The sequence below is a fragment of the Camelus bactrianus genome, chromosome 2 (genome assembly GCF_048773025.1).
Source record: "Camelus bactrianus isolate YW-2024 breed Bactrian camel chromosome 2, ASM4877302v1, whole genome shotgun sequence".
NCBI classification, from domain to species: domain Eukaryota; kingdom Metazoa; phylum Chordata; class Mammalia; order Artiodactyla; family Camelidae; genus Camelus; species Camelus bactrianus.
In genome coordinates, this window is record NC_133540.1 from 65,230,096 (window position 1) to 65,251,768 (window position 21,673).

The following is a 21,673-nucleotide window of genomic DNA, read 5'->3' on the forward strand; positions in this document are numbered from 1 at the left end:
CCATCCTTATCATTAAGAGGTACATTCCAATCAAATTCTATTTCTCTGTTTTTTAAATATTCACAAACATTTATCATACGTTTGTGCTATCTAGCTCAGTTATGCACTACTAATAATTGTGATTTTGATTACAAAGGAATTTTTAACTCTTAGAGCATACTGCCTCAGGAAATTTTAAAAATACTTTACTTTAAATTTAAATTTGACAGCAAAATATAATGTGGTGATAAAATACTTTAAAGTACAAATATATAATTCACTAAAGTAAAGGCAGGGAAATTGAAATGGAAATGCAATTTCAAAGATAAAAGGTCTAATGTAAGATATCTAAATGTCAATGAATAGCTTCTTAATGGATTCTTACTTTAAATGAATGATGGTGGGATGAAATTGCTATGATATTTATGTGCCATTTGTTTAAAGAAAGTAGTATAGTCATTTCATTTAAAAATTGACAATGTTTATAATATTATATTCTTTATTTAAACTTGGAGGTGAGAATAGTATTCTTTTGAGGATATTTTGCAGATACGTGAGTAAAAAGTATAAAGGCTACAGTTTGGAAGCCAGCCCATCAGAATGAACAGTTCCTCAGTGCTTTATTGTGCTGTCCCTAACTCCCAGGACTCAAGTTCCTGGCTGTGTAGAAGAGTGTAATGAAGCACTTGTCACACTCACAGCCAAGGACAAAACAGGGTAGCTGTTTAGGTAATTTCTGAATAGCATCACTTTGTTGAGATATAGATGCTCAAGATTTGTTACTGTTAAAGTGGATCAGAGAAAGGAAAGACAAGAAAATAAGGTTTAGGGATTACTGCACATGGTTTGGCCTTGTAGCCTTGTAGGGGCCAATTTGGGATATACGTTCTCCCAAACAGGACTGTCTGTGTACTTATAATTTCATCATCACTTGTAAAAAAGCTGTAATGACCAATCATGCAAGGTTTTTAGAGGCATCTGAAGACATACTCTGTCTTTGCAGTGTATCATATTTCAAAAGTGCTGATATGGGGCAGAGGCCAAGCTAATTTTTGTCTTTAATGTAAGACAACAAAAAATATTTCTTATCTCAACACCTTAATGCTTTGTTTCATCAATTGCCTTTATTCAAATTTAGTAATTGCTCTATTCATTGAAAAATAAAATCTGGAGACATGTCTAAACTCTGCTAAATAATCATGAGTCATAATCACATTTTACTTTCAAGTGGAATAGGTTTCTTATAGAGATGAACTTCGTTATATTTTAACAAATATGAAAAGGGGTGAGTTTCTATATTATTTCTTAGAATTTGAACTAAAAGGTTAAAGAGATTTGAAGCCTACCAGCAAAATATAGCTCTTAAAATAGATCTTTCTTTTGAAAAAATTTGAAATGTTAATGTGTATGCACTTCTTTTAATATACTGGATTTAAAGACGTATGCTGTGGTTACACTTGTATTAGTTAAAAGTCCTTTAAAGAAAGAAGTCTTAAATAATAGCAGAATATTTGAGGCCAGCATAATAATGAAGTGGAAATTTTCTGCTGCATTTTCCATTAGAGCACACAACTCACAGACATAGAAAACAAACCCATGGTCACCAAAGGGGAAAGGGAAGGGGAGGGATAAATTAAGAGTTGGGGATTAACAGATATACACTATTATGTATAAAATAGATAAACAGATCTTCTTGTATAGCACAGGGAACTGTATTCGGTACCTCATAATAACCTCTAATGGAAATGAATCTGAAAAATAAAATTATATATAAATATATATATAAAACAATTGTTTTGCTGTACACCTGAAACTAACACAACATTGTAAATCAACTATATGTCAATAGAAAAATTAAAATTTTAAACATTAAAACTATATACACCTAAAAAAAGAGTAAGGAACTCAATTTTTGAAAGCAGCTTTTTTTATGTTCTAATAATATAAAAAGATTCCTATATCATAAAATATTCAAGTGTAAAATTTTTATGTAGCTCATCATCTTCAGTTCTTACAGTAGCAAAAAGGTACTGAAAGCAATGAGGGTCTATTGAATTGGGCTTATCAAACAAAATCTTACTGGTCCAATTTCCCCTGGAGTTGTTTGGAGAAGGGGAGGGGTGGATGTAATCACGCCAAGAACTTTTCTTCTTTGCCCTCTTTGGCAAGCTCCTGCGTCCTCTGTACAACACCAGGACAGGGAGGGAGGAAAGGCCTCTCTTCTTAAAGCTGCTGTCTCCCTTTTCCCTCAAAGCCTAGCTTCTCCCAAATATAGTTTCGTTTTTTGACACTTTATTATGAAACGTTTCAAACCTAAAGGAATGTTGAGAGCATTGTACAGTCAGTACTCATGTACCCATCACTTACTTTCTACAATTAATATGTGATTGTATTTGCATTTGTTACGTATCTATCTCTCTACCCAGCCATCGATCCATCTCTGTCTTTCTTTTTCTTTCTTTCTCTCTCTCTTTCTTCCTTCCTTCCTTCCTTCCTTTCTTCCTTCCTTCCTTCCTTCCTTCCTTCCTTCCTTCCTTCGGTTCGGTCTTTCTTTCTTTCTTTCTTTCTTTCTTTCTTTCTTTCTTTCTTTCTTTCTTTCTTTCTGTTTCTGTCTGTCTTTCCTCTCTTTCTTTCTTTATTTTTTCTTTTGCAGAGGTTGGGGGAGTAAGTGCAAAGTAAGTTCTTGGTACCTCTGTTATGAGTGTGCAATGCCTAAACTTCTTGTTTGCTCCTACAACTCTGCTAAAGCTTTTACAGTTTAGCCCCAGGCATGTCCTGCTTCTCTTCCCACCCTACCCTCACCCCAGTGCACCCAAACTCCATTCACACCAGACTTCTCACCCATCATCTGAGCATAACATAGATTGTTGCATCCTCTACAGATTTGAAAATTCTCTTACTTCTTCGGAAAATTCTTCCTACTCTTTAACTCTTATTTATCCTTCAGGATCCTTCAACTGTCACCATGTCAATGAACATTTTTCTCCAGACAATTAACACCTGTTTCCAGGGGTATGCTGGTAAATGTTTAACAACCCATCACTCCAGGGGGAAAATGGCCCTGGTGTGTAGCATTTGCAGATTTTCTTGGTATAAATTCCCTTCCCCACCACTGATTTCAAATTACTACAGCTACTAAAGACGGTATTAGGAAGGGATGTGCTGAGTGTATCTCACTAGCTGACAGCAGCCAGTTCCTGCACACGTCTGCTCCCTCCTCTCTAATACTTGTCACTGTCCACTGTCATCATTCACTTGATCTCCTAAAGTGAAGACCACGCTTTATTCATATTTCCATTGCTAGCAGTTGGCACGTGGCAGGCGATAGGATAGGATAGGATTGGATTTACAAGAACATTTAATGGATAAATGATTTGGGTAGAAAATTGTATTCTATATAGTGCTTTCCACATACCCCTAATTCAGTTAAAACTGAGGGAATCCAGGAGGCACTTAATGAATGGGTAGGAACTGTGAGCCATCGGGAGCCCAGGTCTGTACATGGCAGGTGTCCCACGTGTCAGAATCTCTCTTCACCCTGGCACTCGGCCCCTCATTGCTGTGATGGTGCTGCCGTTATCCGGTTCCCTCCAGAGGCTGAAATCCACCCTGTGGGGATACCACACTCACTCAGCAGACCGCTTGGCGTAGATACCTTTCAGACTTCAGGAGAAGTCAGCAAGGCACTGCCTTAAGGTCAGGAAGGACACATGGTCAAAGTAAATCTTTCAAGAGTCCCTTGGTGTGTACATTCACCTTTGAGGAAGATTGAGTGTGCCCGGGCGCCTAGATCTGGAAATAGTGTCAATAATACCCCAGGCATAAAAGAAGATTAGAAATAAAAAAGGGAAGCGAGTGAGAGACCCAAAAAAAGAAGTGATAATTATTTGAATGGAAACAGAAAATGAAAATTTACTTAAAATTACTCATTTTTTTAAACTTGTGAAATGTTGCCCTTTGGTTTTGGATTTTCAAGTTAAAATAAGTGATTATAATCTTCTCTGAGAAATAGCTACCACAGTTTTCATGTAACAGGTTTGTGTATGTGTGTGTGTGTGTGTGTGTGTGTGTGCCTTAATTATTCAATATATTGAATTTTAAGTTGAGCTACTGTGGTACATTTCCACAACTTAAATAGAGCAAGTACCAAGAATGTTAAACGTGACATTGTATTTGCATGTCACAGCTAGTAAAATTCTGAAAAAAAGTGCCTTTTTTCGTTGATCTTTGTATTGAATTATGGGCTGTGAGGATTTGCAATGGAACATAAGTATTTGAAAAAGACTTTTAATGATCTCTGGAAAATACCAAAACCAGGAATAGCAATACTAAATATGCAAGGATCTTTACATTTGAACTTAATTCTATCCTGCTATTGTTCAGTTCCTGTAAGTTCAATTACATATTAGTTCAGATATTTTATTTGGATATTTTACATTTTGTGGATTGTAAATGTGTGGTATTCATATTGATTCGGATTATTTGGAAAATACTGAAGGTAATCCCCAGGATAAAAGTTGGAGGCATTTGTTTTTAATGTCTCTTCTTTAATTAATTCAATTGCCTTTTTGAGTAAATATATTCTACTTTTATAAAAGAAGTACTAAAAGCCTCTTACTTACCTGGGTTACTGAGAAATTTAAAAAGATATCTGTCCTTCTCTGTCTGACCGACTTCACTAAGTATGATAATCTCTAGTCCAGCCATGTTGCTACTTAATGGCATTATTTCATACTTCACCAGAAACTGACACATTGTAAATCAACTATATAGCAATATAAATAAATACATACACAGATAGATAGATAGACAGACAGACAGATAGATAAGGGACAGCATTACTTCATTAAGAAAAGTGCTGCAATACGATGTGAATCCCCATTTGTTGGGAGCACGACTGTGGACACATGAACTAGGGTATTCTGCTCTCTACTCTCCAGTGGAGTCATTAGATCTGAAAAGTGAGGAATGCTAAACTGGCTCCAACTGTCAGAATGTTCATTTTACATTTAAAATTCTGCATCTATTTGAGCATTTTTCTGAGTACCAGCTTATACTGAGCTGAAAAGGACAGCTCTACATAATTTATTCCCCTTTTTTTCCTGCCTAGTTTCTGGCTTTTCATTGCTCTGGTTATGCTTTTTACAAGTCCTTTAATGAAAATTTCCTGAGAGATTATCCTTCTTATATATTTTTCACTTCCTTGATTTTACATTTTTCCCCTTCTCATTTCTCTTAAATATATCCCATTTCATTTCTAGACATTTAACTACTTCTTCTTGCTGCTTTCCTGGTTGTGCTTCTAAATATAGTCCCCATTTTTGGAGCACTCCCCTACTTTCCAGTCTTTGTGTCTGTTGGATTGACCTTATGATCTGGCCATACTGTTCTTGGAGAGGGTCAGAATCTTTCCCCTTAGCACATCATGACCTCTCAGTGGACTGGGTTAGACTTGGGAAAATTAAACATAGAGTGATAATAGCAGGCTGAATAGTTAGACTGAAGCAGGATTTAACTGAAGAACTAAAAAAGTAGAAAAACTACTGTAAGAAGACTAATTGCCATCCCACTTTTTTCCCTTATCAAGTGTCCTTTAGTAGTCTCTTGATCATAAATCATCTAAAATTAAGGCATAGACACTTCAGACATTCACATGGTCTCTAGGACAGGATTTATTATATAAAGAATCTTCATTACAAATCATGGATAATAAATATTGTTAGAAACTCGGAATAAAGTTTGAGGCAGCACCTACACACGTCCCATTTTCTTCTCCAATGTTTTGGCCAGCAGAGTATAATTCAAGGGACCAATCATGAATGAGGATCCATGGTTCCACTTCATTATCAGAAATGCTGGATTGGACGGTGGCTTTCTCCCAGATGGATTTAAACTTACTCCACTCATTTGCAGGCAGGAGAGCTGGCAATACTAAGTTCTGTTAATCAGATGTGTGGGGGGATACCTGCCATGGTGTGATTGCCACTAGAGAAAAAGAAATAGACAACAATATGGGCTGTTTGAAGGCTTTCAGGTCAGAGAGGAAGTGAGAGGAAACCAGCTGCCTAGTACAGCTTTCTGAGGAACATCCCTGGGTGCGTGAGGTGGGTGTGGGTTGGCATCACCTCTGACAAATTAACCCACCCAGGAGGAAAACGTGGCCTGTTGTGTTTTCACTTTCTTGGGTGGAGAGAAAAGCAGAGACCTTTTTCTGGCCATTTCAAAATTGTATGAGTGTTGGTGTGGGTTTTCTTTCTTATAGACATGTTAGAGCTGTGATTAATTGTTTGGCCCTTAGCAAACAATGAAAAAGATTCCAAACTGAATTCTTAAAAGTCAGGGGAAACAACAGAAATCTTTCCTTCCAAATAAGGTCAGAAATCTTGTTCTTACCATGGATTAAAAGACCAAAACTTACACCAGTTATCATCTATAGACCATTCTCTGAACACATTCTATGACTTAAACTGTTCATTTAGGTGAGGAACATTTCATTATCTGCTATTCTCTGAAAGGAATATTTTGTTGTATTTCTGTTAGTGGCAGAAGAATTAGAAAAATGATCTGCTGGTGTTAACACTTCCTACAAAGTCCCATATGATGTGTGAAAAAGACATCTTATCCTTTTTACCTTGGATTATAAACACCTTAAAAAGAGAGGTTTTTTTTGTTTGTTTTGTTTTTTGCACTTCTCTAAACATTAACTTGAGAATTTAAGAAAAAATAAAATAGGTTCACTAAAGATCATACAGTATTATTTTTAAAATATAAAAAAGGAAACTATTTATTATAATAATATGTAGATTTTTTTTTTTTAATTTGGAAAATGCAGTCAGTGACAAAACTGAGACAGGCCTGTGAGTGACATTTTTACATAGGTGCTAAAATATAAACCACGTGCCACGATCTGTCACCAAGTCCAGCTTAGTAGGTTTTCCACTTTTTCCTCTAGGTCTTGTGAACCGACTGCGAGAGGAAAGACTACCAAGCACAGAACAGATGTTTTATGGCCATTAATTAATGTAAAGGATAGTCCAGGGAACGTAGGGGGTTAAGATAGCCCCTAGCTTGATCACTTCAAGGGAGAACTTTTGAAAAAGAAGTTTCCTAAAGTAGTCTTCCCAACGTGGAGCCCGGAAGTGGGTAGAAGATTCTAGTGACTCACTTTTTCTGCCAATGCACATTCTCTTTGTATAAGCAGAAGAGAAGGGAACTCAATTAGAAGAGAAGGGTAGGAACCTGCCCCACCTGCTCAGTGATTTTTCAGTGAGCTGTTTACCCCTCCCCCTGGAACGCTCAGAAGTGGCTCTCTGGCATTTAGGGGACCTCTGAAGAATCACAGGCAAGTATTCATGGTCAGAAGCATAGGCTTTTAAACTTGATTTACAGGTAAATCCTTAGAGAGGGAAAACCAAACAAACCAACCTGGTTTTTCTGAGTACAGTCTGTTAAGTATGTAAATTGGTAAAATAGTTAGAGTTAAAGAAAAAGTCATCTGACTTCTTAACTCTGTTTTTAAAATACAGGAGCCACAGCCGCAGCCCGGAAGGAGGTGATAAGGAACAAGATCAGAGCCATTGGCAAGATGGCCAGAGTGTTCTCGGTTCTCAGGTGGGATCACGTTCCTTTGTTCTGTGTTGAATTTGCTTATTTGTCATGCCATAACAGCTTAATACTTTAATCTGGTAATTTAAACATTTTACAAGAAACTATTTGCTTTTCATAATTATTTTTTAATGGAATTGTCAGTTCCTCACTATTTTAGTCAAATTGAGACTACTAAATTATTTCCATAGAGAAAGCCTCTAAATGGACTGCTTCACATTTTATCCCTCTGTTTGCTGCAGGACTTTAAAACCTTCATTTCACAATAGATTGAACATGTTATAAAATAGAAAAGCTATTATAATCCTTTTTATTTTTCACTCTTGCTCTGCAGTAAAAGATGAATTTATCAGGTGCATTCCACTAGATTTCTAGGAAATGAGCATCAACCGTAAAGCATGTTCATGTGAATCTAAATTATTGTAATAAATCATTGAAGGAAAAAAGTTATTTAGTGTTTCAATTCCCATATGGTAGTTATTTTTTAAATAGATCATGAATCATGTTATTAAGCATGGATTTAGAAGACAAGTATTTTCTTGAAGAGTATTAACTACACTTTTCTTTACTTAAATTCAGTTATCTATTCCTGGATAATACAAAGTAACTATATTTCTCTTGGAAATATTGCTTTCAAATACGGTATTATTGTATGTTAGGAATATACAGTCAGTTCACAATTACACATTAACAAGGGTAAATAGGAATATCTTGGGAGTAAATCCATCTCCACATTGTATAATTTCATAACATAATATCTGCCAGATTTTTTTTTTCCAACTCTTTTTCCAGGAGTCACTACCCTGGCTCTTTTGATTTCTCCTTCTTGCTATTTCTACCCTACTCTTGGTAGAGTCACTCAAGAGTAATTAAGTGATTTGACACCAAAAGCAGGAGCCAGGAGAAGGATGAAAAGCACGATCATCCTTTCCCAGAGACACCAGATCAAAGGCAGGAATAGCTCCGCGGTAGCAGCCAAATCTTGAAAAGTCCTGTGAGAGCTAAGGACGAACATAGTCGCTCCCCACAGCCTAGTGAATGCGGCCACCGCGGCTCCAGTGCTTTATATTCCTCACTGAACTTGCAGGGCTCATTCATTCATTCAAAATAAATGTAATAAAGCAATGGAAGAAAAAAATTTTTAAAAAGTCTTTGTACCTACATGTCTGCAGAATACATGAAGGTGGCAGGCGCAGTGCTGCAGAATCATAGATAGGTCTTAAGATTGGAAAGCTCTGCTAGTCCCCTGCCTGCTGGTTTGTAAGATGCAGTTATTCCCAGCTGAGAAATGGTTCATTTGAACCCACTGATGATCAGTTACTTAAGATTTCACATATTGATAGAAAAATAAAAACACGGGGCATAGTATTGCTTCCTATAATAAAAGCGTCTGTCGTAAATGTGTTGAACACAGGGTGGTCATATCTAGAGAAAAGTAAGTCATGATTGAGCGTTAAATGTATACTATACACTACGTTAGGCAAAGTGGACACCAAATTGAAATGCCAGATGTGTAGACAGTAAATTAAATAAGGCAATGGGATGTATGCTAAATACATGGAGAGGCGCCCTGCTGTGGAAGAGGCCAGGAAGGAGCCCTTTTGTTTCCTGAAAGGAATGTTTGTGAAGAGGTTGCCGTTGGGGAAGTGCTGTGGAGGCTAGGCTGGATTCCACTAGGTGGAGGACTGTGGTGAAGGCATTCCTGGCAGCTGAGAAATCCTCAAGATCCCAGGGACCTAAGAGCAGTGTTTTCTGGGGTGCTCGTTAAGGGCCAGATGCCCTATGCCCCGTGGCGCACCCATTTGAGAGGAATCCACATAGCAAGCTGGCAAAGTGGAGTTGACCTCAATGAGGAAACCAACTGAAAGAGGCTAAGCAACGTGTCCAAACTCACTCAGTTAGTGAGCAGTACTGATGAGAATCTGACTTCAAAGTAAACTGTGTAGTCAGTGAATCCTAAGTATTTAGAAGAGCTGGATAGTAAGACATGAAGATGAGTGTGGAATCTAGTAAAAAATGAGGCTGAAAAGTGTATTTAAGTCCAGATTCTCGATGGATTTGAAGACCATGGTTAAGCGTGTAATTTTTTATATCTTGGCAACAAGGAGTCATGGATGGTTTTCACAGGATGAGAGGCATGCTGTAACCCATGTTGAGATGAATATGTAATGACCGTGTGAAGATCGCATAGCAAGATGACTTACAGGTGTCAGAGCATTTAAGAAGCCATTGAAGTAATCCAAGCAAAAGATGTTGAAGCAGACTGTGGGAGGAGAGATGCAAGGGAAGAGACGAATACAAGGAGTTTGTGAAGCTAGATGTTTTAACATGTAATGGATGAATCCGGATGGTGGTACACATTTGTCAGGTAGAGCTGTCCAACACAGTCCTGACATTTTGATAATTTGCAATATTGTAAGGGAACCAGAAACCTGTCTTTCAGGAGCCCTGGCCCATAAGGAGCTGCATGTTGCTGGGATCCACCAGTCAAGTGAATGCACTCAGGACTTGTGCTTCAAAGTGAACATCCTGGGGAAGGAGCTAGCAGAGAAGGCAATTCCTCTGTCAGGTGTGGAATCGGAGGGGCCAAGAGGAGAAGAGTTTTCTTTCTCAGCATACTGGGGACTAACCATTAGCCTGAGCTTACGGGTTGGCTCTAAATAGCAGGAAAAGACTCAGAAATCTAAAATGTGGATTAACACTACCATGCCTCATTCTATTTTCCTTTGACTCCTTCCCTTAGCAAATGTTTTTTGAATGTCGATCGACTATGTACAGAGTCCTGTTCTGATCTAGGTGTTGTGGATGGAGCAGAAACAAAGCAGTCAGAAACCCCTGTTCACTTGAAGCTTCTCTAGCTAGGGTGGATGTAGCAGGCAGAGGAGCTCAAAAGAAATTACTTACTTACTTACTTAATTAATTAATTAAAAAATAAAATAGGCAAGGAGAGATAAAGAGTAAGAAGGTGCATATATTTTAATTAGCATTTGATTTAGCATTTTCAAGGAAGTCCTCACTTAGGAGGCAATGCTTGAGCAGAGAGTTGGAGGCTGGGAGGGACGGAGTCACGCAGATACCTGGGGGAAGAGTGTGACAGAACAGTGCAGCACCCCAAGGCGAGGTGTGCAGGGTGTGTTTGAGGAACACCAAGGGAAGTGGTCGCTGGTAAGACATGAAGTCCGAGAGATGGGTGAGGATGGGAGACTGTGGGTTGGGAGCTAGTTCTTTAGGGCTCTGGGCAAATCTTTTAAAGATTTATGCCTTTCACCTTTAATAAGAGGAGAAACCATTGGAGAGTTTTGCATAGAGGAGTGACAGGATCTGTGTAGGTACTAAAAGGCTCAACCTGGCTAGTATACTGAGAATAGATAATGGGAGGAGGGGGCACGAGCGTGACCAGGCTGGAGCAGAGAGACCAGTTAAGAGGCTGCTGGAGTGATCCAGGTAAGATGCTGGTGGTTAGGGAAAGAAGTCAGTCACAGAAGACCACAAGCTGCCATTTGTAAGAAGTGTCCAGAAGAAGCAAATCTACAGAAAGCAGATGAGTGGTTGTATAGGACTGAAAGAAATGCAGAGTGACCTCTAATGGACACAAGATTTCTTTCTGGATTAATGAAAATGTGCTGAAATTCATTGTGGTGATGGTTTCACAACTATGTAAACAGAAGAAAAACCATTGATTGAATTATACACTTTAAGTGGGCAGATTGTTATGGTAACTTAGTTATATCACAAAAAAAGGCTGTTTTTAAAAGCGGTGAGGGACTGGTATTGTGACAAGTGGTAAGATACTGGAAATATTTGAAGGGTAGAACCCTCAAGATTTACTGACTGATAGATGTGGAATAAGAAAGGATAAAAGGAGCAAAAGGGTCATTCTTTCAACTAAGATGAACATGAAGTTAAAACAATTTTTTAAAAAAGATGAAGTTGAAGAAAGATTGTGAAGTAGTAGCTTTGGGGGTAGTTTGGGAATTTTGTTTGGGTCATATTAGCCATCTTCATAAAAATGTGACATAGTTGTACATATTACAGACATTATATGTGTGTGTGTGTGTGTGTACTGTAACTATTTTTTTTTCTGGTTATGTCAGATAACAGGGTCTGTTATATGGAAATATATGAGGTGATTCCTATTTTATGGTTATTTAATCATTTGATTAATGCTTTGCTGTGATTACTAAATGTAATCAAAATAATGAATGAAGTATATAAAACGGATGATAAAACAATTATCATAATGAGTAGTCAAGTAATTTTATATTAAGCAAATCAGTGGGGAAAGAGGCTGAAAAGAAAAGCTGGAAACTTCACCAGTTGTTTTATTGACTAGTTGCCATTATTTCTGGTGTGTGTCATGTAATGTCGGAATTCCTTAATGATCCCCGGATGTGGTTCCTAGTTTCTCGATCCATAGATCGGATTTTTTTCATCTCTCAGGTAGTCTCTGGTCTTCTCTCCCCAGTCAGATCAGCTCTACTTCTTTTTGCTGAGCCTTGGCTGGAAAACTGACATCAGCAGTCTCCCTGGCTTTGTTTGTTTGTTTTTTAACATACTTACGGTGTCACGGAGGCTGCCCACAAACACTGTACTGTGATGCCGGCGTGCAAAATCAGAATTGTGTTCTGTATCTTGAGTACTCAGAAGGGACGGAACCTCCACCACGGTGTAATTCCAAACTCTATCCTAGCAGTCGTGTCATTTACATAGCATGACTTCTACATCAATGTATGAAAATACAGTATGTTTTAAGTACAAAAAAGAGAGAGAGAGAAAGCGATCAAGAGAGGTAAATGTGAGTTCGTTCTTACATACATTTCTTTTTTCGCTTCAAGTTTTTTCTTTTTCCTGAAAGAAAATAAAAGGTAATGTGTCCCCACCCCCTCCCCCCCGTGCCTTTCCAGAGAAGAGAGTGAGAGCGTGCTGACGCTGAAAGGCCTGACGCCCACGGGCATGCTCCCCAGCGGAGTGCTCTCTGGAGGGAAGCAAACACTGCAAAGCGGTAAGCAGCCCCTTGGCACCACTGGGTCCCGGGCATCGCAGTCGGCCGTGTCGTTAGGGCCCTGATTTATTCATCCATTTGAGTTTGGTGTTGGTCTTCAGTTCTTCTCCGCTGGAAGCAGGGCTGAAACCTCCCAGCGGTTTGACCAGTCACGCCCCCACTCAGTCGCGCCCTCATTGCCTGGAATGGTGGTCTGTACCCCGCCGCCCGCATCTCCTCATTTGCGTATGAACCAGGATTTCAGGCCCGGCTGTGAGACAGCTCGTTCAGGTCACGCACATGCACAGTAGAGTTGGCCACTTGGAGCCAAGCAGTTGCTAGAAACGACTTTTTAATTACATTTTTCTTAAATGTATTGGTTATCTGTTTGCTTGATGAAATAAACACATACACACATAAATATACATGCCTAAGCCTAGGATTTACTGGAGAATGGAAGAATATAAAAGGGCTGATTTCGTTATCCACTGGAATTGAAATTGAAGCCATATGGGTCTTTTCTCAGATTTATTCATCTAAAACAAAGGAGACTGAGTAGAACCATATTTTATTTTTGAAAACAGATGAAATCTCTAGTTTTTTGGTTGAGTGCTGTCCACTAGAACTTCATGTGATGATGGAGATTTCTGTATCTGTACAGAAGCCACTGGCAATATATGGGGCTATTGAGCACTTGAAATACAGCTCATACAGCCGAGAAAACTGAATTTTTTATTTCATCTAATTTTCATTAGTTTGATTTAAATAGCTACATGTGGCTAGTGGCTACCATATTAGACAGCACAGTCAATATAGCTATTTTACTTTTGTTACTTATGTTTTTTTTTACCTATTTTAAGTAATATCATTCATTAGAGTCCAATTTTAGCATACTTTATGGAAATTGTGCTTTTCTATTCGACTTTAATTGAAAAAATTGAAAACAGAAATATGCTATAACATTTTCAAAACAATCTCAGCCTCTTGCTTATGTTCCTGTATCTTTCCCTGAAGCTTTTTTTTGTGTTTTCTTTTCTATCCTTGTCCCAGATTCTGGTATTCTCATGGTTATGTTGTTTAGATTCACCTCTTTCACATAGAGAGTGATGTCCAACTTCATCAATACGGTTCTGCTAAGTGATCACATTCCGGCAGCATCACTGTAATTTCCTTTATTTTCGTGTGAATTTATTCCAAAATCAATGCCCCTTAGTTTCCACAAAAAGAAAAAATTTCTAAATGAAGGTAGGAGAATACCGCAGAACTGAAGTAAATTGGCCCTTTAATTTATAGCTAATGATTATTTAATAACCAAAAAAAAACCCCCAAAATTTCCCACCAAAGTAAACATGCTGTCTAAGAACATTAGCACAAAGAGATAATTTATATGCACAAAATGCACAACCATCTAATTGACTGAAATCTGCATAGTTTCTGAGAAGCACAGTTTTAAGGTACAGCAAGTATATTATCAGAAACTATGGGCCACAATTGCTTTAGAAGAATACATTTAATGATGAAAGTACATATTTTTAATATGTTGGTGCTGGTGCGGTTCCAGATGTTTGCTTTACTTTTAAACTTACAGTTCTTTGTTTTGTTTCTGGATTTTTACCTGGGTTATTCAGTTTCCTTTTCTGTTGTTTTATTTTAAATCCATTGGTTTGTTATTCTGTGTTGAACTTACATACACACACAAGCACATACATAGATAGCAGACATAAGGTTTGGAACCTCAGTAGTCCTGAGAATTGGAAAAGCCATTGTATATTTTAAACCATGTACATCAGTACAATTTCAAAATTCATTGTCTGATGCCCTTTAATTTGTCCAAAAGGGGAAACTACTTAAAGTTTTGCTATTTAGCTTTTCTCCATGGTGGTAACCATTCTGCATTTCTATCATAAGGAATTTGAAATGCACTATAAGTGAATTATACTGCACATTTAGCAGTTACTCTAGTTTTAAGACCTTCAATTATAAGAAATCTGCAAATTAAAGTCAAGGGGTAGGATTTTAATATTAAACATTTTGGAGTTACAGAGGAGTTTTGCATTTTCGCACTTAATTAGGGAAGTATCCCCTAGCTTTAATAGCAAAGTAGGATTCATATACCTGTATAGTGAGAATGTAGACCTTAACCTTATTGTAAAAATAGCTGATAAAGCAATGGGCGTTTAAAGTTTGCCTCTAAAATATGCTTAGGTTTCAGTATTTAGACCATCTTTTCTTTAAAACACTAATAGAATTATTGATGCTACTGGCATGTTACCTCTTGATGGTAACATTGCAAGAATTTTGTTTCCCAAAATGATATTCCAATGAGGAAAACTCATTTTAAAATGGGTTGCCTGGCAAAAGAAGTCCAAACTATACCCATTTTTTCCTGTTCCTTTTGCCTTTCTCTGTCACCACTCTAAACATGCCCAGTGTTTGTCTTTAAAAGTCCCACATGTTATCAAAGCAGACACATTGATTTTATTCTTCCTCTAAATGTATATCCTCCCTGCTTTTCCATCCCACTAGGAAATCATGCTATTTAATATTAAACAGCATAAATTATGCCACTGACATTATGGTAATGCTTCAACTTCTGCTGTTTTAGGGGGGCATTTTAAAACTATAAATCGCTAATCATAGTAGTGGATTTATCATACTTTGTATGAGCCAAATGCACATTTTAGGTTGACCGAGTGCCCTGTAGATTCAGTCTAAGCGAAAGAAACCTTCCCTGAGTGTTTTCCAAAGGTTGATCGTTTTGTCGTTCATTTAGTGAGCAAAATCCAAAGCGGTTCACTCAGATAGGTGTATCCAGCTCATGAAATAAACTTACCACTTTCGTTGTGTTTTTTCCCTTTCTTTTTAGCATTTCTGTTTTGTTGTCTGTGTCAGAATCCAGCACTTACAGGAACATTAATCCTCTTAGCTCCCTTGATCGTCACTGATTTGTTCTTAGAGTTAAAAATCCTCTGCTCATTTTTCTCATTCATTTTGCACCCCCTTTCTTCTCTTCAGCTACTGTTGAGGCTATTGAGGCTGATGAAGGTAAATTGGCCAGTCCCCTTTCTGTTGTACCTGCAACAGACAAGGGCTCTGCTGGGTGTATTCATTTTCTTTTTTTCTTTTTTTTCTTTTTTTCTTTTTTTTTTTTTTTTTGCTGTAGCTTGTACAGAGTGTGTGGGTGTTGGGCTAACAGTTGTGGCTCAGTATTAACCAAAAATGTTCTTGCTTTAAAGGGGAAAATGTCCTTTTCTGGTTTGTTTGTTTGTTTATTTTTTTTTCCCTTAAAGCTATGTTTGACTTTGTATACAATGATCCTAGGATAATCACAGAAAACAAAAGGATTATTTATCTTGAACCATGTCGGGTGGGGGTTATGGCAGCCGTTTTGACAAATAATGGATAAAACAATATTCTTGGAGCTGAACCATGTCCCTCCCTCAAATCACTTTCAGTCAGCGCTGAAACGAGAATAAAAATAGCTCTATGAAGTCTAGTCTTAAGAAATTTCTAGCAAAAAGAAAAAGCTCATTTGAATAGTGCTGCGTTGTAGTTCAACATTCATTTATGCCTCTAAAAAATATTCCGAGAGACAGCTGTGTACGAGATAAACAGTTCTGCTAGTCTTATGAAATTTTGACCTCCTGGTATTTGTAGGACAGTTAGCACCAGCAAAATATTCTAAAGCGTTTGACAGTCTCTCGTGGCTGTGGAAGTGGCCAGTAACAAGCATAGTGAGTATTGAATCATCACTCAATTGGTTAATGTCTTACTGAGTGTCTGCGTTGCACCAGGCACTGTGCTAGGTGCTTCAGAAGAAGCGAGGAGGGCACACAACCGTGTCCTAGCGCTGCTCTGGGATCACGCAGGGGACCCTCTAGCAATTGCTTTTGAATCGAGTGCTCTTTAAACGTATAGTTACGAGAGAACTGCCAATCAAAGTAGTTTTTAATATGATATGCACTGTACGTTACCATCTGGAAATTTTAAAAAGCATAATTCGAAGTTCCCCTTTAAAACAAAATTCTTCAGTTGTATTTTGTTCTTGCAAGATAATGTTTTATCGTTCCCAAAATTGTATGATATGGTCCTTCGATATGCTATAAAAAAGTGCTGCTTTAGACTGATTGGTACGTGATTTGGGTCCGGTAGCGGGAATGATGGCACTGTAAGAGAAAATACAACTGCTTCCTAAATAGCAGTGAATAAACTGCTATTTATGTGGGAATTCTCTATTCCTCTTGGCAAACTCTAATCTGCAGTGTGCATTCTTGTTGATAGTTTGGCTGTTTTCTGTGGTTTCTGTGACTCTGTGTTGTGTTAAGTATCCTACCAATGTAAATTGCTAATACCCATTGTCTGACCAGCAACTACAGCAGAGCACATTCTTCCAGACCAGGAGAGACAGAAACGATTAGACATGGAGCCCCATTCCGGACATAGCCATTGTTCTAGCTAGATTTAGAATCTCTCCGCTCCCCCCACCTATTGGCTTTTAAAAACCTTAAACAACTTAAAAAAAAAAGAGAGAGAGAGAGATTCCACTTTTTGCCATTTAAATTCGTAAAATTGCTTCATCAGTAATGATGACAAACTTATGTATATTAATTATGATGAAATGAGGTTCACAGTAGTCTAGGAAAACAACAGAGTACTACTTTGGTCCCTCAAAATACTTGAGTTAGTTTTCAGAGTGGGTGCTCATTAGACAGCTCTATTATTTTGCAATTTATGATTGAATTAAAGAAGAATTAAGAAGCTTTGCTTTGGGCCTTGGTCTTTCCCCATTTCCCCATCTTCTTCCTCTCATAGTTGACTAATCACCATGATGCTAATCTTTAAAATGCAGGGGGGGGAACAAACTTTCTCATCGTTTAATGAGTTTGAAAGCAACTGTGTATATCATTTAAGAATCTCATCCATACTAATGAAAGGCACTGCATATTTGTGTGGGAGTGGCTGGTAAAGTTTCAGCTTGAAACTGCTTTCCTTTTTTTTCCTCAAATAGGGTAGGAAGGCTAAGGGGACAATGCCATTGTCCTGCATCAGCCATGGAGATGCAGCCCAGTTCAGCATTGGTGACTGGCCCTTCAGTGTCTGGCTTGCACTTTCACAGGAAGTAAAGCGAAGTGATGTCATTGGCTCCCTATTCATGTACTTTGTTTTCAGCTCACTTGTTGGTGCACGTTCTGAAGAAATTGTTAACGTTTCTCGCTCAAATGCCTTATCTATCTCTGGAGCACACTAAGGTTACCAAAAAAAAAAAAAAAAATCAAATATCAATGCCCCTCCTTTGAGAAATCCACGTTTTCATTGAATAAGGCCCAAACCATTCCCATTCGTTTTTGCTGAAAGTTGCAAAAAGCATTTTCCCTTTGCTATTCTTGAACCATCACTTGCATCTCCATTGGTCTATTAAGCAAGAGTTTTTCTTTGATTTAGGCAGTAATGGACCAGATGAAAACCAGTTTGACCTGTTCCTTGCTGAAAGTCAAAGTGTTTCTTCTTAGGAATCTGGTCTTGATTTTTCTGAGTTTCTTTTACCTTGTCACCCACTCCCCATGCTTCCAAAGCTGAGTGGAGAAGCAAGAGTTTATCATTTCATTTTTTTTTTCATGCCACTATTGAGTTGTTTGCCAAGAAAGTCTTTCTGGGATCCTGAGATGCCATGGAAATACCCCAAGTTTGTTCCTTTTATAGTTCCTTTTAGCTTCTGCTCTAAGCTCTTTACTAGATTTTTAGGTCTAGCTGCCTCAATGATTCTACTGAATTTGCCATTACTACTGCAATGGAATAGTAAAAGTAGGGCCATTTCCAGTCTGTCTAGGTTAGGGCGTTTGATGTAGTAATTATGCCAACAATGCGGCCAGTCGATGCTGGGTCTAGAGACCTGTCCCTGGTAGCAGCCTTTCCCTTTTAATACCCGCTTGGGATTTCGTTGAGCCAAACTTCCGAGAAGACAAGAGAAACGTTTGCATCTGACTAACTTGAAGAGGACATTTTGGTTGGCAAGAGACATTGGCTGTTACCAGACCTCTCGGTTATCTGCGGGTATGGTAAGGAGTCTGTCGTGTTGTGTTCAGGTCCCGTCACTTTGTTCTCCACTAAAGGATCCCCTCTCTCACTGCGAAATCTCTAACATCACCTGCTGCAGCCGCTGTGCCCTTTGTTTTCCCCTGGCTAACCGGATTTTTCTTTTTTTAAATGATTTTCTGTTTAGCTATCAAAGGATTTTCACCACAGCATAAGATCACTAGCTTCGAGGAGGCCAAGGGCTTAGACCGAATTAACGAGAGGATGCCGCCTCGCAGAGATGCCATGCCCTCTGACGCCAACCTTAACTCCATCAACAAGGCGCTCGCCTCAGAGACTAACGGCACGGACAGCAATGGCAGTAACAGCAGCAATATCCAGTGACCACTTCCTGTTCACTTTTTTTTTTTTTTGAGCCGCAGGGCATGATGGGGATTGCTACATATCAGCAGTTGGATGTTCTCGCCTCTGATGGTAGCTTGTTTGCTCTGGGGCCAGGTGTTGGATTCAGTTTACACTATCATTTAAAAAGAGGGAGAGAGATAATAAACTATATTTTGGTGGGGGTGGTGATTAAACACCTCTTTGGGGTATGCCTTTTAAAAATGCTTATAGAAGAAAAATTTAAAAAGAAAGCTAATGCTAGTATATACTGCAATGTTAGGGGAATGAACATGTTTTCCTACTGCGTTGGGGACTTCTAGATAGGTTAATGAAGGGTCTTTTATTATGTTACTGGACATGAAAACTTTGTCTAATTTCTTACTCTATTGTACGTTTACAGTTGCAGCACTAAAAATGGATGACATCAAACATTTTTAACAAAATGATGTACAAACTAAATAAGGACTATTTATTGATAATGTTTTGCTACTCTTGTCAGACAATGGCTATAAAATGAATTAGGCAGTCTTAAAAAAAAAAAAACAGAAAAAGAAAAAAAAAAAAAGAATGTTGCAAATTTGTTAAAATGCCAAAAAGGACAGTTTAATTTTGTACAGATTATGCTTACCTCAGGTTTCTTTAGTGTGCTCGAATGCCTTTCTTTCCACATAACACTTACTACTTTGGCAATGAACTTCTTTTCTTTTCTTTAAGTTTTAAAAAACTGGAATAATTACATCTATCTTTTTTTTTTTTTTTTTTTGCTCTTTATATTTAGGGGTTTTGTTGATCAATCAAGTCTTGGTTGTGGCTTGCTGAATTAAATATTTATGAGTGGTGCATTTTTAAGTATAGTAAACAAGACACCATATTAAGTACAGTGATAAAGCATCTATATTCTGTAAAAAAAAAAAAATCTGCCTATGCATGTTTTTTAAGAAAAAAAAAAAAATGGCTGTATCGGCCTGTATGGGACTGTAATGCGCTTAGTGGTCTGACATATACTGGAAATGTATGTATACTGGCGTACTTTATATTCTCTAAAATGCTTAATGCCTTTGAAATTTTGTAATCAAAAAAAGCTTTGAAAAAATCTAAAGGGGAGAGTATTCTTAAAAGTTTTTAACATAAGCTTGTCAGTGCACATATAGATGGTTAGCATGTTTAGCAAACCTTGTGAAATTTAAATAAGTTTGTAGTTACATGTGAAACTCTAAATGCATGGTAACTGTTAACGTCATAACAGTTTAGTTATTTTGTTCTGTTCTGTCATGTGCCACAAAATATGTACTTTTTTCACTTTTTTCCCTTTGTATATCAGTTACGGGTTACAACTGGTTCATTCTGAAAACAACAACAAAAGTCCATTCATATTTTTTAACAATTGTATAAGTGCCCAAGTAATTCACTACAGCCTAAAGCCTTGCCTTTGTAATTTGACTTCTGAAATGTTGGCAATCAAAGCATGCACTTGTAACAATGAAAAAAGAAAAAGCATTTTATATTACTACTCAATAAAATGTGCATGAACGTAAATAACTCTCATCCTTTCCCTGAGTCTGCTGAAGGGATTCACGTGCACAACCACCACGCTGTCTTCTAGGTGCTGGGCCCACCACCACGCATCACCGATTTCCTTTAACCGGCTTCTCTGGGGGCCTCGTGAGCTAAGGTGTGGTGCCTACTTCCGCTGTAAGAATCTTGGTGGATTTGTGTCTACAATCAGACAAGAGAAATATATTTAAAGAGCAAATGCCATCTTCTGGCTCCCTTGAATTTGGGAGCCAGTTAAGACACCAGAGCATTCCTTTTTATTGAAAACAAAATTGTTATCAGGTTGTTTCAGTTGTATCAGATGCCCTATCTGCTAAATCAAAATTAACTAAGCTACTAAGTGCGTTCAGAAGAGAGTTGCATTTGTATTGATATGAAATTTGTATACCGGCACTTCAGCTAATATCTAATCACCTGAAGAGTTAAGATACACCAAATTTCAGTTTGTTTCTAACATTGTTCATTTTCAGTACCTTTTGTTTTGTGTAATAAAGTATGCCTGTTATATTAAATAATAAGAATATGGCAATTAGTTACATAGTGTACCAAAACAAAGATGATCTAGATATATTCTCTGACAAAGACTATCCCAAATTTATTTTGATGAATTCAAACGTGTTTTTCCTGTGGATATTCTTCCATCCAAAAAAAACAATAAAACAAACAAACAAAAAACCCCAAGGAAAATATTTAGATGCAACTTATTAGAATGACATGAAAGAAATGCTAATTCTGGTACCAAGGTGTTTATTTTCTTTCCTAAAACTGCAGAGAAAATATCCTGACAAAAAAAAAATTCATTTTTTTGGATTCGTTTCTTTTACAAATTGTGCTGAGGCAACTATGGCATAGAAATAAACATTTGACATTAAAATAAGCAGTTGATGTGAGTATTGCTTGGTCTTTTTGCTCGGTAGTTAGGAAAGTAACAATGTATATTTTTGCATAATAATTCCATCTATCAAAAAAATCAATGTAAAACTGAAGTTATTTCTCTAAAAGCAGTGACATTGCCAGATCATCAGTTATTAGATCTACCTCCTTCACTTTCACAGAAACTTCTGAATTCTTAAGTTGCTTATTCCCATGAATCTTTGGTTCACACACACACACACTCACACACACATAGATACAGCC

General features: G+C 37.6%; 1 protein-coding gene across 3 annotated transcripts in view; it reads left to right on the plus strand.

Annotated features, from left to right (window-relative positions):
* PPP3CA (protein phosphatase 3 catalytic subunit alpha) overlaps positions 1–21,416 on the plus strand; it is a 288,033-nt gene extending 266,617 nt beyond the window's left edge. For 2 of the 3 annotated variants that reach the window (XM_074343239.1, XM_074343244.1), the window contains 4 exons: positions 7,506–7,590; positions 12,489–12,586; positions 15,581–15,610; positions 18,786–21,416. In XM_074343239.1, the coding sequence (XP_074199340.1) occupies positions 7,506–7,590; positions 12,489–12,586; positions 15,581–15,610; positions 18,786–18,982 (410 nt within the window). In that variant the 3' untranslated portion in view covers positions 18,983–21,416. The remainder of the gene's footprint in view (positions 1–7,505; positions 7,591–12,488; positions 12,587–15,580; positions 15,611–18,785) is intronic. The other variant, XM_074343251.1, reaches the window with a different exon arrangement.
* The last annotated feature ends 257 nt before the right edge of the window (positions 21,417–21,673 follow it).